General features: G+C 52.7%; 1 protein-coding gene across 5 annotated transcripts in view; it reads right to left on the reverse strand.

Moving 5' to 3' along the window:
* Nucleotides 1-12,075, reverse strand: part of SIPA1L3 (signal induced proliferation associated 1 like 3) — a 238,986-nt gene that overhangs the window by 88,461 nt on the left and 138,450 nt on the right. For all 5 annotated transcript variants that reach the window (XM_043599043.1, XM_043599038.1, XM_043599039.1 and 2 more), the window contains 2 exons: nt 9,516-11,336; nt 5,729-5,859 (listed from right to left, as the gene is read on the reverse strand). In XM_043599043.1, coding sequence (XP_043454978.1) covers nt 5,729-5,859; nt 9,516-11,028 — 1,644 coding nt within the window. In that variant the 5' untranslated portion in view covers nt 11,029-11,336. The remainder of the gene's footprint in view (nt 1-5,728; nt 5,860-9,515; nt 11,337-12,075) is intronic.

Genomic DNA, 12,075 nt, shown 5'->3' on the forward strand with positions numbered 1-12,075 from the left:
ATCTTGTGGTTCACAGGTCTAAGCCCCGCCTAGGGCTCTGTGCTGCAGCTCAGGGCCTGGAGCCTGCTTCGGATTCTGTGTGTCTCTCTCTCTGCCCCTCCCTGCTTGTGCTCTGTCGCTCTCTCAAAAAAAAAAAAAAAAGACTAAGAAGGATTAATCAGTAGTACCTGGAAAAACATGCCTGTCCTAAGTCAACAGACACAAGAGATGGCAAAAATAATGTGTCACGGCATTGCCTCTAAGCATACAGCTTGCCAAATAGGACCTGGGCAAGAGGCATGCATGGAAGGAATGGAGTGATCTTGTGTTCTGGAGTTCCCAGCTGTAGCCTTGGTAATTAATAAAAAAACAAGTCGCTTTTATCCTAAGGACAGTAGTCTTGAAACAGATCATGAAAAGCAACCATGTTGGATGCTTTGCCCTGCCAGTCTGGGAGGCCCTGGGATTGTGGGTTTCAATCAATGCACCAATTGGATCTGTTTTTGTATCCTGCTGACACTGGCCCGCAGCGCCCTCTGCTGGGGCCAAGCAGAAGCATGGTCCTGCACCTCAGTCTTTCTCCCACTCTAGAGACAGGTGGCCTACTGTCACATTTTGGCTCTGAAGACTTGACCAAAAGCCACTACTTGAAAAGCTCCCAGCTTTGCCTTCTCTGCTGGGGAGATTAAGTAGGGCACTGGCAGGGCACGACGAGTGGCCATCTCTACTCTCCACCTGGTCCTGTCTGTCATCATCGCCTACCTGGCCTATGATGATAGCTGCCTCCTGGTCTCCCTGCTCCCACACCACTGCCACCCCGGCCCAGGCCACTCTTCCTGCAGCAGCTTGAGTCAGACCACGCCTCTCCTCTGTGCAGAATGGGCTAGTGGCTTCCCATTTCTCTCCAAGTAAAATCTATACACCCTGCTCAGCCTGCAAGGCCCTGTGTGACCTCATCCTCAACGAAATCTGGCATCATCTCGCTGAGGATAAGCAGTCACATGAGCCATAGAAAAGTCTCAAGGCCATGTATGCAGGGAGGTTTCTATTTGCACAGGTTGTTCTTTGTCGGCTCCTGACTTAGATGCATTTTTCTCTGCTGGGCGGTGGGTGCACGCGTCGGGGACTTCTCCTGGGAGGTCACTTAGGAGTCTGTCTGCCTGGATTCAAGTCCTGACTCTACCCATTCCTTAACTGTGTAACCCTGGGCAAGTTGCTTAATTTCTCTGTGCCTTTTTCCTCATCTATAAAATGCGGATAATGACTCTCTCAAAGGGCTGTAAAGATTCAATAAGATAATCCACATACAGTGCCCAGCTTTGTATCTGGCATCCAGTGAGCGCTCAATACATGTTAGCCATTATTATCTATACACGTGTCAAATGTATTTGTACAAAACCATATGCATAGTTAAGAATTTACATTTCACCTTTAATAGGAAGCTATAGTTGACTTTTCTCCCCACTTAACAATATGCTTTGGAGATTATTTCCATAAACACACACACACACACAGACGATCAGAGTTACCTACTGAATACAAATGAAGTCCTAGTCGATTCACACTATTATACTTGCTTTTTTCACTTAATAGGAGACTCTCCCTTTTCTACTTTGTACACTTACTTATATACTTAAATTCTTAATGAGCGACTGTTACTTTTTAAATAAAAAAGAAATGACAAATCCAAACCTCTAACCCTAACAAAATCAAGGCCAGTCAAAAACTCACGTTTGCTGGGCTAAGGGGGACTTGTTGGGCTTGGAGGCCAGACCGTCCCTGGTTGCCTGGGGTTTTCCTATGTCCTGGGAGAGACACGCCAGCAAGGGGCTCAGGCCAGGGCTCGTCCTGTCCAGGCTGGGCGGGGCGGGGGGAGGGGGGCGCTGTTCAGGCGTGTGATGCCAGAGCCCAGCTCCAAGTCTGTTCCTGCCCTGGCGGGAAGCTCAGTGCTGCCAACGCTCACAACCCATCTGCCGGGAGATATGGGCCCACTCGACTGTCTGCTCAGCGGCCGGGGGTGGCCATCTGGGGCGGGCCAGCCTGCTGGCCTGGAAAACAGCCCAAGCCCTTCACCCTGGACCCCACACCTTGGTTTATGGGAGCCTAAGATATGTACATGTGGACAGGAGGATAGAACTCTGCCCGTGAACTCCACCTTTGGTTCCCGGCATGGCCCTCGGACCCTGGCGGGGGGTGGTGGGGACAGTGACAGTCCAGGCTCGTAGTAGCATCTACCACTTGGAGTACTCACTGCCTTACAGCCTCAGGCTACCACCTCATGTGTGCGAGTCCATGAGAACCTTCCCTGCCGCTCTAGGAGACAGGGAACAAACAGCACAGAGCCCATTCACAGATAAAGAAACTGAATCCAGCGGTAAAGCCAACATGATCACATGGTTAGTAAAAAACCAAGGTCACATGGTTAGTAAGTGGCAGAACTGGACTGAACCCAGGGCTGTCCATTCCCAGAGCTAGAATTCAGACTCGACCCCACAGGCAGTGTGCTGAGTGGTTAAGAGCCTGGGCCCAGGCCCCGGGAAGCTTTGGTCCATGTCCCAGCTCTGCCATTGGTGACCCTGACAAATGATGATCTCCCTGGGCTTTAGCCTCCCATCCTCATCTGTAGAATGGGAATAATGGGACCCATGTCATAAGACTGTTGAGAAGATTTGGGCTTCACGCATATAAAACATTTAGGACACTGTCTGGCAAGAATGTGTGTTAAAAGTGTTAGCTATTATTGTGGATACTGTTGTTGTTACTACTGGGGGCTGTGGATTGTCCACCTTGTTGCCATGATAGGAAGGGCTTGAGGAAGAGGCACGGCAAACCTTGCTGGCCACTGCCCGCCCTCCAACTCAGGTGATGAGGTCCTCAGGCCTGAGTGCCCAGTAGGGCAGCTCCACCAGGAGCTGGGCTCGGGGATGAGCCTGCATGCATGTGGGGTTAGAAAAAGGCCTGGTTGTGGCTGTGAACCTCATGGTGGGCCAAAATTCACAGGGCTGCCTGGAATGTGACAAGGGGACAGTAGACTGAGACCCTTACCGATGGCTAACTTCACTGGGGTCTTCCCAAGTGCCAGGCCAAGCACTGCCTAATGTGTAACCCCACTGGATCCATGACTATAGGGATTGTAGGGACTGTGGGAAGACTGGGATTCCCAAGAGGGAAACTGAGGCTCTGAGAGGAGAAGCCAGGTGTACAGGTTCACAGCTGGTGAATGGCTGAACTAGGAATCCATACCAGGTCTCCAATGTGCCAGATGTGATCATGCCTCAGCACCTTTGCAATGGCTGTTCCCTCTGCCTGGAATGCTCTTGTTCTAGATGTCCACATGGCTCCTTCTCTCATGTCCTTCAGGTCATTACTCAAATGTTATCTTCCCAGTGATACGTCCCTTGACCATTCTGCCTAAACACTGAACCGCCCCTTACACTTATCTCTTCCTTGCTTGACTTTCTACCTTGTCATCACTTACCACATTGTGTAATTTATCAAAGTACGTGTGTATTGTCTGCCTCCCCCACAAGAGTGCAGCAGGGATGGCAGGTAGTGGTGCTGAGTGAATCTCTGCCGTGTGGATGAATCCTGGACCTGTGTCCTGGGGCCTCAAGAGCCTCATGCCGATCCTGGGTGGGGGTGGGGGGGGGACTGGAGGCTCGTTTTGTGGGTGTTGGGGCTAGGAAGTGCGTGGAAGCAGGCACAAGGCAGGAGCAGCACTGAGCCGGTTTCAAACTCACTGAATAGGAACCACAGCAGAAACAATATACCCTGACCCAACATCCCCGCACCCAAGTCTCATGACTCCCAGTACATGCAGTGCAGGCCGGTATTTTAAAAATTCATTCTACATATTCCATTTTTATTAATAAGAAACAATAGCACAAAAGTGCTGGCACTAAGCTGAGTTTGTAACTCATCAATGGGTCTGCTGTGCAGTTTTGAGCCCCGTCAGTGGAATCCCAGAGGCAGCCGAGTGGGGCTAGAGAGCAGGCCGACTCTTCCGCTTGCCACTTACTGGATGCTGCTTTGGGCAAAGCCCTCAACCTCTCAGTGCCTTGTTTCATCATCTGTCAATGAGGACAACCGTGCCTTCATCACAGAACTGTCGTGACACTTAAGTGAATGAATGTACATAAAGGGTAAAGAAAACATCCGACACAGTGTTATTAAGTAGATCCGCAATGTCACGGCAGTTGTAATAAAATATTATTTACTAGTGTTTGTTATTTCACCCAGCAGTTCCCCAGATGTCGTGACACAATCTGATGCCATGTGAGCTGTCCCGTCACATTCTGCCCCAGTGCTCATCTGGCCAGAAAGGTGAGGAGAGGGAAGGGGCTGGGTGACAGAGGTGCTGGTGACGACCTGTGGGGGCGCTGTGGGACTGCCTCCTCTAAGCTGCCACAAAGCCTCTGTGTCATCCCACTCCCCCTCAGCAAGAGGGTCTTCGTGAGGGGATGGGGCTAGGGCCCTCGGTGTACCATCTGCCAGTCTGGATGACGTCCAGGCTCAGCTGGCCTCACACCCAAAGTCCTTGGCGGCAGCAGCAGGCTGCTGGGGTCCCACCGGACCTGGGCAAAGGCCAGGAACAAGGCGGATGGGGCAATGCAGGGCTGAAGGAGACCCACTTTGGGGGGCCTGCCCAGCTGACTACCACCCCTTTCCTGGAAAGCTCTTCCTTACTTGGGTCTTTTGGAAGTCTGCTGTTTTTGCTGGCCTAGCGCCCCTCTTGGCAGAAGAACTGCCCCCCCCCCCAGGTGATTCCGACTGAACTGTCAATTACAGCGTGCTGCCCTGTCCCAGTGGAGCACACGTGATCCAAGCAGAGCCAGTCAGAGTCCTTCCCACAGATTTGGCAGCAAGTGTCTCTTCCTTGTGGAGGAGACGTACAAAGATGTAGAAGAGCTGAGCAGCCAGTCTCCATTTTCCCATGACATGGAGAGAGCTTGCTGGTGGCAGAAGAGAAGAGAATGACATTCACAATGCAAAAAAGCAGAGCTTAGGGGAACAGAGCGGTCTGGAAGCAGAATACGGTGACATTATTTGAGTGCCTAGATCCAGCTATGCCTGAAGCTAGCCCTACCCCGCCTGGATTTGCAGTTATATAAACCGAAAAATTCTATTTCTGGCTTGAACCAGTTAGAAGTAGATTTCTGTCAATTACAATTGAGAGTCCTAATTGAGCAGGATGCCCCCAGCAGGCCTTGCTCCCTAGCCACGGCTGATATTTAGTCTAGGGGAAGACCTCCTCTGCCCAAACCAGGACAACGGGTTTCTCTACTCAGACTTGAAAGCGCTGCGAGTGTTTTGAGCTGAGCGGCACCAACAGCAGTGCCTGCTGTGGCTGAGATTCCCCAATTCCTGCCGTGCCTGAGGCTTGCTGCCTTAATTCTTTCCATTCTGCAGGACATCTCATGATCCTGAAAGGATCCCTTACACGTCTCCCTTTATTTCCTATTCTAACCAGAGTGAATCTCTTGTACAATGTAAGTATTGTGGGCTCTCCAAGATCCCAGTCCTGGCCTGGCCCCTTATTCACTGAGCCCATACAAGTCACTTCATTTCTCTGAGTCTTAGTCTTCTCTTCTGTAAAATGGAGAGACGAACAGAAGTGCTCTCGGGAGGTTATTAGGAGGACTGCGTGAGGTGAAGCAGGGGAAGCACCTACCACAGAGTAAGAGCTCACAGAGGGTGAGGGGCTATCGAGCTGTAATTTACGTAAACTAATAACGGTGATGCGACTTACCTCACGGGTCCGGAAGATGATCCTGTACTGGTACTGAGGCCCGTGGTCCTTGTGGTCCTCCAACTTCTCCCGCTTGATGCTCACAGCCACTGGCCCCAGTTTCTCGTCCACACCAAAGTAATTGGCATGTTCTGAGAGGGAAGCGTTCAGAGTGAGTTCTCTGGGAAGGAGGGGTGATGCCCGGGGCAGGTTCTTGGGCAACCCGCGGGATCCTGCTCATGCAAACCTCCCGCCTGGTCATGGCCACACTCGACAGAGAGACTGACGGCAAGACCTGACTGTGCCACCTCAGCCAAGTCACAGAACTTTTTTGAGCCTCAGTTCCTCCATCCGAAAAACGGGCGCCCTGACACTACCCATAACTCATCGAGTCGATGTGAGGTGAGGGTGAAATGAGACTACAAATATTAAATGCTTAGCACAGTGTCTGGCACGTAAAAAACAGAGCCTATGGTTATCCCAGATTTGCAAACGTCCGTCATTAGCTCAGCTGCCAACTAGCCCTGTGAAGTGGTTAAGGTTCTATTCTACCGCGCTGCTCGCAGGACTCAAATCCAGGGTGTCTGCCACTAGGTCAGATGGATGGCCCAGGCCAAGGCACTCCACAGCATTTTCATCAGGAAAACGGGAGCAGTAAGGCTGGACACACCTCTCAGCACAGTTGTGAGGATCAAATAGGTTAACAGGCGTGAAGCACTTAGCACAGAGCCAAGTACACAGTAAGCACAAAAGAAATGCTAGCTCTTATCATCCCAGGGCGTGATGTTTGTCACAGAAAAGGGACCATGATTCAAGTCCCCAAGCATCGCTTTTATCCAACCATGCTTCTACACACCTAGGATACTTAAACGCTACTCTCTTCCCTCCCTCAATAGAGCCACCGAATCATGGAGCAAGTCTCGTGTTCTCTCCCCTAAACAGCAGCTGTCTCCCCCTTTCTCTATAACATGCTGCTGTTTTCTAATCCTTCCAGCAAACAGTATTTTCCAATGTGAAACCCAAGTGTTTCCTGCTTGTGGTGGATACCCACCGGCAGCCTGTCTTGACTCAACTCAACATCCACCCCTTGCCAGAAATTCCTTCCCATCCCGGTGCTCTGAATATTTAGCTGATGGTTCCTGTTCTCATGAGATGCTTTTAGTGAACCAAAAGCTTATCGAAGGCCTAAATAATGTGTTAATTAACGGTGCCAGTCAGACCAGTACCTGCACTGGGTTAAACCATCTCCCCAGCAGGTCAGAGAGCATAAGCAGTATCTGCTCCACAGATAATCGGTTCATTCCTAAACATCTGCAGGGCTTGTCCTGTTTTGTTTTCTCCCGACGCGTACCCAGCGCCCTGCATTCCTGGCATACGGCAGGCACTCACTGAACAATGACCGATGAGGAATTTATAAACTTCCAGGGCTACCAAGAAGTCCAATTTTGAAAGAAAAAAAAATTTTTTTAAATAAAGCTCCCTAGTGAGTACTTACTATCTGCCCAATGAAGAACTAAGTGCTTTAATGTACAATCTTATTTGATCCTCACCAATCTTGTGTCGGTATTTCTATATGTGAGTTGGAAACAATGTGTTCTCTGTTGGCTAGGTACAAAAATGTAGAATCAGGTTTTGACTGAGTCATCCAAATCCTCTACAGCCTGATTTCTTGTCCACTAGATGGGTGAATTTCAGAGAGACCCTGTCAGCTGATTGTTTACTTCTCCCTGTAGCCTTATCTGTTTTTCATTTATATCCCCCTAACCCAGGTTGCCAGGTGCACAAACATTCACAACTTTTCTCATTAGCAACTGTCTGGAACTTTCTTTTTCTCCATCCTTTCATTTTCGATTTCTGTGTCCTTTTGTTTTGGGACATGCGATGCTGCTACAATCGTCTCCATTCCTCACGTGAGGACAGAGTCCCAGGGGTGAAATATGTCATAAAAGCTAATAAGCTATGACACAGGCACCCTGAACCCAGGGCTGTCTGGACTCCAATGCTGGAGCTCCAGAGCCTGCACACACTCTGAGCCCTGTGGAATGACTTAGTTGAAATTTGTTAGGTTTGACTAGGACACTGGCTGAAAACAATTTTTTTAAATAGTTGCTGTGGAGTACTAGCTGCCTATCCATTCTATTCTGCCCTTCTTTTCAAGAAAAACCCTCTATTCTTAGGGGAGGAAAAGGGGATTTGTCTAGTTGAAAACCTGTATTTCCCAGCCTGCCTTGTAGATAGGAGTGGTCAATAAGCAGCAGTGGCTGGATGGGGCTTCTGAGAAAGCTTTTTAAAGGGAGGTGGTTTGACAAGAGATCTGCCTTTTTGCCCTTACCCTTTCCTCTTTCTTTGCCTGGAAATATGGATGCGACAGCTGGAGCTGCAGCAGCCATCTTGGACCAGGAGACCACCTGAGGGCTGGAGGCCATGCACTAAGGATGGCATTCCACTGATGCTGAGGAGTAACCATACCAGCCCTGGGCTGCTGACCTCCAGACTTTTTTATATCATAGAAATAAGCTTCTATGTAGTTAAAGTCTGTCACTGGCAGTTATGAGCAATTCTAAACCAATACAGTTGTCAGCATTTAAAAATTAGGAGAATCCGCATTAAAAAAAAAAAAAAAGGTTCATTTCAGGAGAATCTTGAAAAATCGGAAAGGCTGGCAACACTGGGTTTGCCTGTATTTCCTGCATGACAACAGTGAGCTGGAGCTGAGCAGGAGCTGCCCTTTGCCCCAGCCCTGCCCGGCTCCTGTAGCTGCCTGGGTTCTCTGCACGATGCTGTGTTGTCTCCTCAAATTGTCCCACCAGCACTAATGAACCTAATGATGCAGGAAGCCCATGTCTCCCTCGTGTTAACACTTTCTAAACATCAATAGCTCCACCTTCAGAGGGGATCCAGAACCTGCCTGCTTAGTCCCGCACTCATGGGCTCCCAACCTGGATGTGTCCATCATCCTCTCCTGCTTGGATTACTACAGCAGCCTCCTCCCTGGCTTCCCTGCTTCCCCCTCCCCCAGCATCTGTCCCCCAGGAGGAGGCTGTGAACACCTGAGTCACTTCAGGGCCTTCTCTGCTCCTCAGAACTCTCTTATGGCTCCATCTCACTCAGGGCAAAGACAGTGAGAGTCCTCGCCATGACTCACAAAGTCCCACACTATGTGCCTCGTCACCTCTCTCCCTCAGCTCCTGCCACACTCTCTCAGCCACTCTGTCCCAGCAACACTGGCCTCCTCCCTCCTCCTTTAGTGTTTCAGGACTATTGAACTTGCTCTTCCCTGTGCGGGAACACTGTCCCCAAGCTCCACACAGCTCCTTCCTTCAGCTCTGTACTTAACTACCTAGGAGGTCCTCCCAAACCATTCCCTATTGTAAGCGAAGCCTCTGACCTTGACACGATTTCCCTCTCCCTTACTTTATGTTTCTCCATAGCACTTGCCACCCTATGCTGCATTATATATTTTGCACATTAATCAAGTTTTTTTTTTTGTCTTGCTCCCCCCCCCCCCCCGCCCCCCAAGTGCTGGGAAGACAAGATCTTGATTTTAAGCTAGTCAATACTGTATCCTCAGGCTCTAGACAGTGCCTGTCACCTAGCTGAACCCAGCACACGGTTGCTAAGTACATGCGGATCTACTGTTTCCCGTGGCTCAAGGGTTTGGCGTGCTGAGCCCCACGTGAGGCGTCAAGCTAAGCGCCAGATGAGGCTCCGCTCACTGAATCCCGGGTGGGTGGCTGGGCGCACATAGGGAATGCACGAGCGGCGGGGGTCCCGGGGACAAGCCGCTGCCACCCGCCCCCCCGGTCACCTCGGCCCACGAAGTGGTCCTGGTAGTAGCGGGCGCCCAGGTCCACGTGCTCGATGCTGTACTGCCGTGGGCGGCTCTGCGTCCTCTGCTGCTCCTTGGGCACCTCCAGCACCGAGATGCTGGCGTTGGTGCGGTGCGCGCTGAGGGCGGGCTCGGCGGGGCGGCCCTCGCCGCCACTGCCGCCCGGGGAGCCCACGGCCGCCCGCGAGAAGCTCACGTTGCGCTCGCACTCGCCGCCGATCTCGTTGCGGAAGTGCGGGCAGCTGAGCAGCAGGTCGTTGCTGTTGTCGTCGCCCAGGTCCTGCTCCAGGTTCTCCTTGCAGTTCAGGTCCTCCGTGCTGGGGAAGGCGGCGTCCAGGCCGCCCAGGCCGTGGGCCCGCGACGCCGAGAGGGCGGCCGTGGCGGAGGCGGCCGAGGCGCCCGTGGTGGTGTTGCGCCGCTGCGCCGTGGCCACCCTGTTGGCGGCCGCCTCGTTGAGGTCGAACAGCATGCTCTGCACGTCAAAGTGGGCGAAGCTCTTCTGGCAGACCCACGGGCGGCCGGCCTCCGGGGGGCTCCGGCCCTCCTCGGCCTCCCCCAGGGCCCGGCCGGCCTCGCCGTCCGTCTTCCCGCTCCTCAGCTTCCGGAAGATGGACGAGTCGGCCGCGTCCCCGCCGCCCAGGCCGCGCGCGGGCTTCTTGCGGGCCTTCTCCTTCTCCTTGGCGGGCTGGAGCACCAGGAGGCTGTCCTTGGCGGGCTGCCCGTTGCGGGGGTCCCCCTTGGCTCCGCCGCCGCCCCCCGGGACGTGGGGCCCCGGATCAGCCTGGAGCAGCTCACTGAGGGGCTGGGGGCCCGCGGCCTCCGGCTGTTCGCTGCGGAACTCGTTGAGAATGTCGAAGAAGCTCTGCTCCGGCACGCCCTGCACATCGATGGAGGACGTGCTGCCGTACTCGCGGAAGAGGGGCAGGGCCCCTGTGTGCCGGGGTCCCCGCGGCTCCCCCGCGTCCTCCGCGTCACACTCGCTGAGGGTGATCTCGCTGCTGCTGCGGTGCCGCAGGGGGAGGAAGGCCCTGCCGGGGGACCGGGGCCACCCGTCCTGGAATTCCACATCTTTGGACCTTCTCCTGGAGAGTCTGTGGAAGGCTTTGGGCACTGAGGAAGCCGGGGTGCTGACAGGAGGCTGTCCGTTCTGTACGCTCCTCATGGAATGGGCCACCTTTGTGGCCTTCGTGCCGTCTGCGTCCTGTGAGGGGCTTGGGTTGTTCTGCTCTCTCAGGGCGTCCCGCTTGGGCGGCCAGTCCGCCACTCTTGCGCGCACACCCATCTTGGGCACTGCAGGGGTGGTGGGACTGGGGCGGGTGGTGGCGCTGACTGGGCTCTCACCAATGGACTGCGGCATGCCCCCGTTCTGAACCCAGAATCCCATGGGAGCATAGTCCCCTGTGTGTGGCCCGGGGAGGACATCGGCCCCCCTGGCCCCACAACTGGCTGCCAGATCCACACCATCACTGGGAATGGGCCGATAGGTGGTCATAGTCCACGGGCACTGGAGTGCTACTGGCTCCCGTGAGCTGCCGAGTAACTTTATGGGGTCCCCTGGCCCTCAGCCATTGTTCAGGGCCGCCAGTCCCAGGATGAAGGATGCTGGCCCTTGAAGCCTGACGGGAAGGTTGTGAGCCTGTGGAGTCCAGTTCTCCACCATCGCTGTGGACAACCGAGCCAGGACAACCTCAGGAGGCAGGTGCTGTCCTAGGGTCTCCAGACTGGGCGGCTCAGCAGGACAGAGCAAGCAGTAGATGTGGGTGAGGGCCAGCAGGCTGCTGGGCTGTCTTCCCTGCCATGCTGAAAAAGGAGAGAAGGCAAAGGTGAGATGTGATGTTACTGTTCCCAGAGAAACTTTTTGTCTGACAGCTTCATACTCATTTAAAAAATTTTTTATGGGGCGCCTGGGTGGCGCAGTCGGTTAAGCGTCCGACTTCAGCCAGGTCACGATCTCGCGGTCCGTGAGTTCGAGCCCCGCGTCAGGCTCTGGGCTGACGGCTTGGAGCCTGGAGCCTGTTTCCGATTCTGTGTCTCCCTCTCTCTCTGCCCCTCCCCCGTTCATGCTCTGTCTCTCTCTGTCCCAAAAATAAATAAACGTTGAAAAAAAAAAAAATGAAAAAAAAAAAAATTTTTTTTTATTAGAGAAAATTTCAAACATACCCAAAGCAGGGGTGCCTGAGTGGCTCAGTCGGTTAAGAGTCCGTCTCTTGATTTTGACTCAAGTCAAGATCTCACAGTTTGTGAGTATGAGCCCCACAGTGGGCTCTGCACTGACAGTGCAGAGTCTGCTTGAGATTCTCTGTCTGCTCCTCCCCAACTTGTGCACACACATTCTCTCTCAAAATAAATAAACTTAAACAAAATATTTTAAAAAACATACCCAAAGCAGAATAGTGTATTTATTGAGCACCCGACAAGCTTTAACAACCATTAACTATTCGCCATTTCTGTTTCATCTACCCACCCACTCCTACACTTTTTTTTTTTGACAGAATATTTTAGAGTATGTCCCAGGTATCAGCTCATATCTAGCAGTCAA

The sequence above is a fragment of the Prionailurus bengalensis genome, chromosome E2, assembly GCF_016509475.1.
Source record: "Prionailurus bengalensis isolate Pbe53 chromosome E2, Fcat_Pben_1.1_paternal_pri, whole genome shotgun sequence".
Taxonomy (NCBI): Eukaryota; Metazoa; Chordata; class Mammalia; order Carnivora; family Felidae; genus Prionailurus; species Prionailurus bengalensis.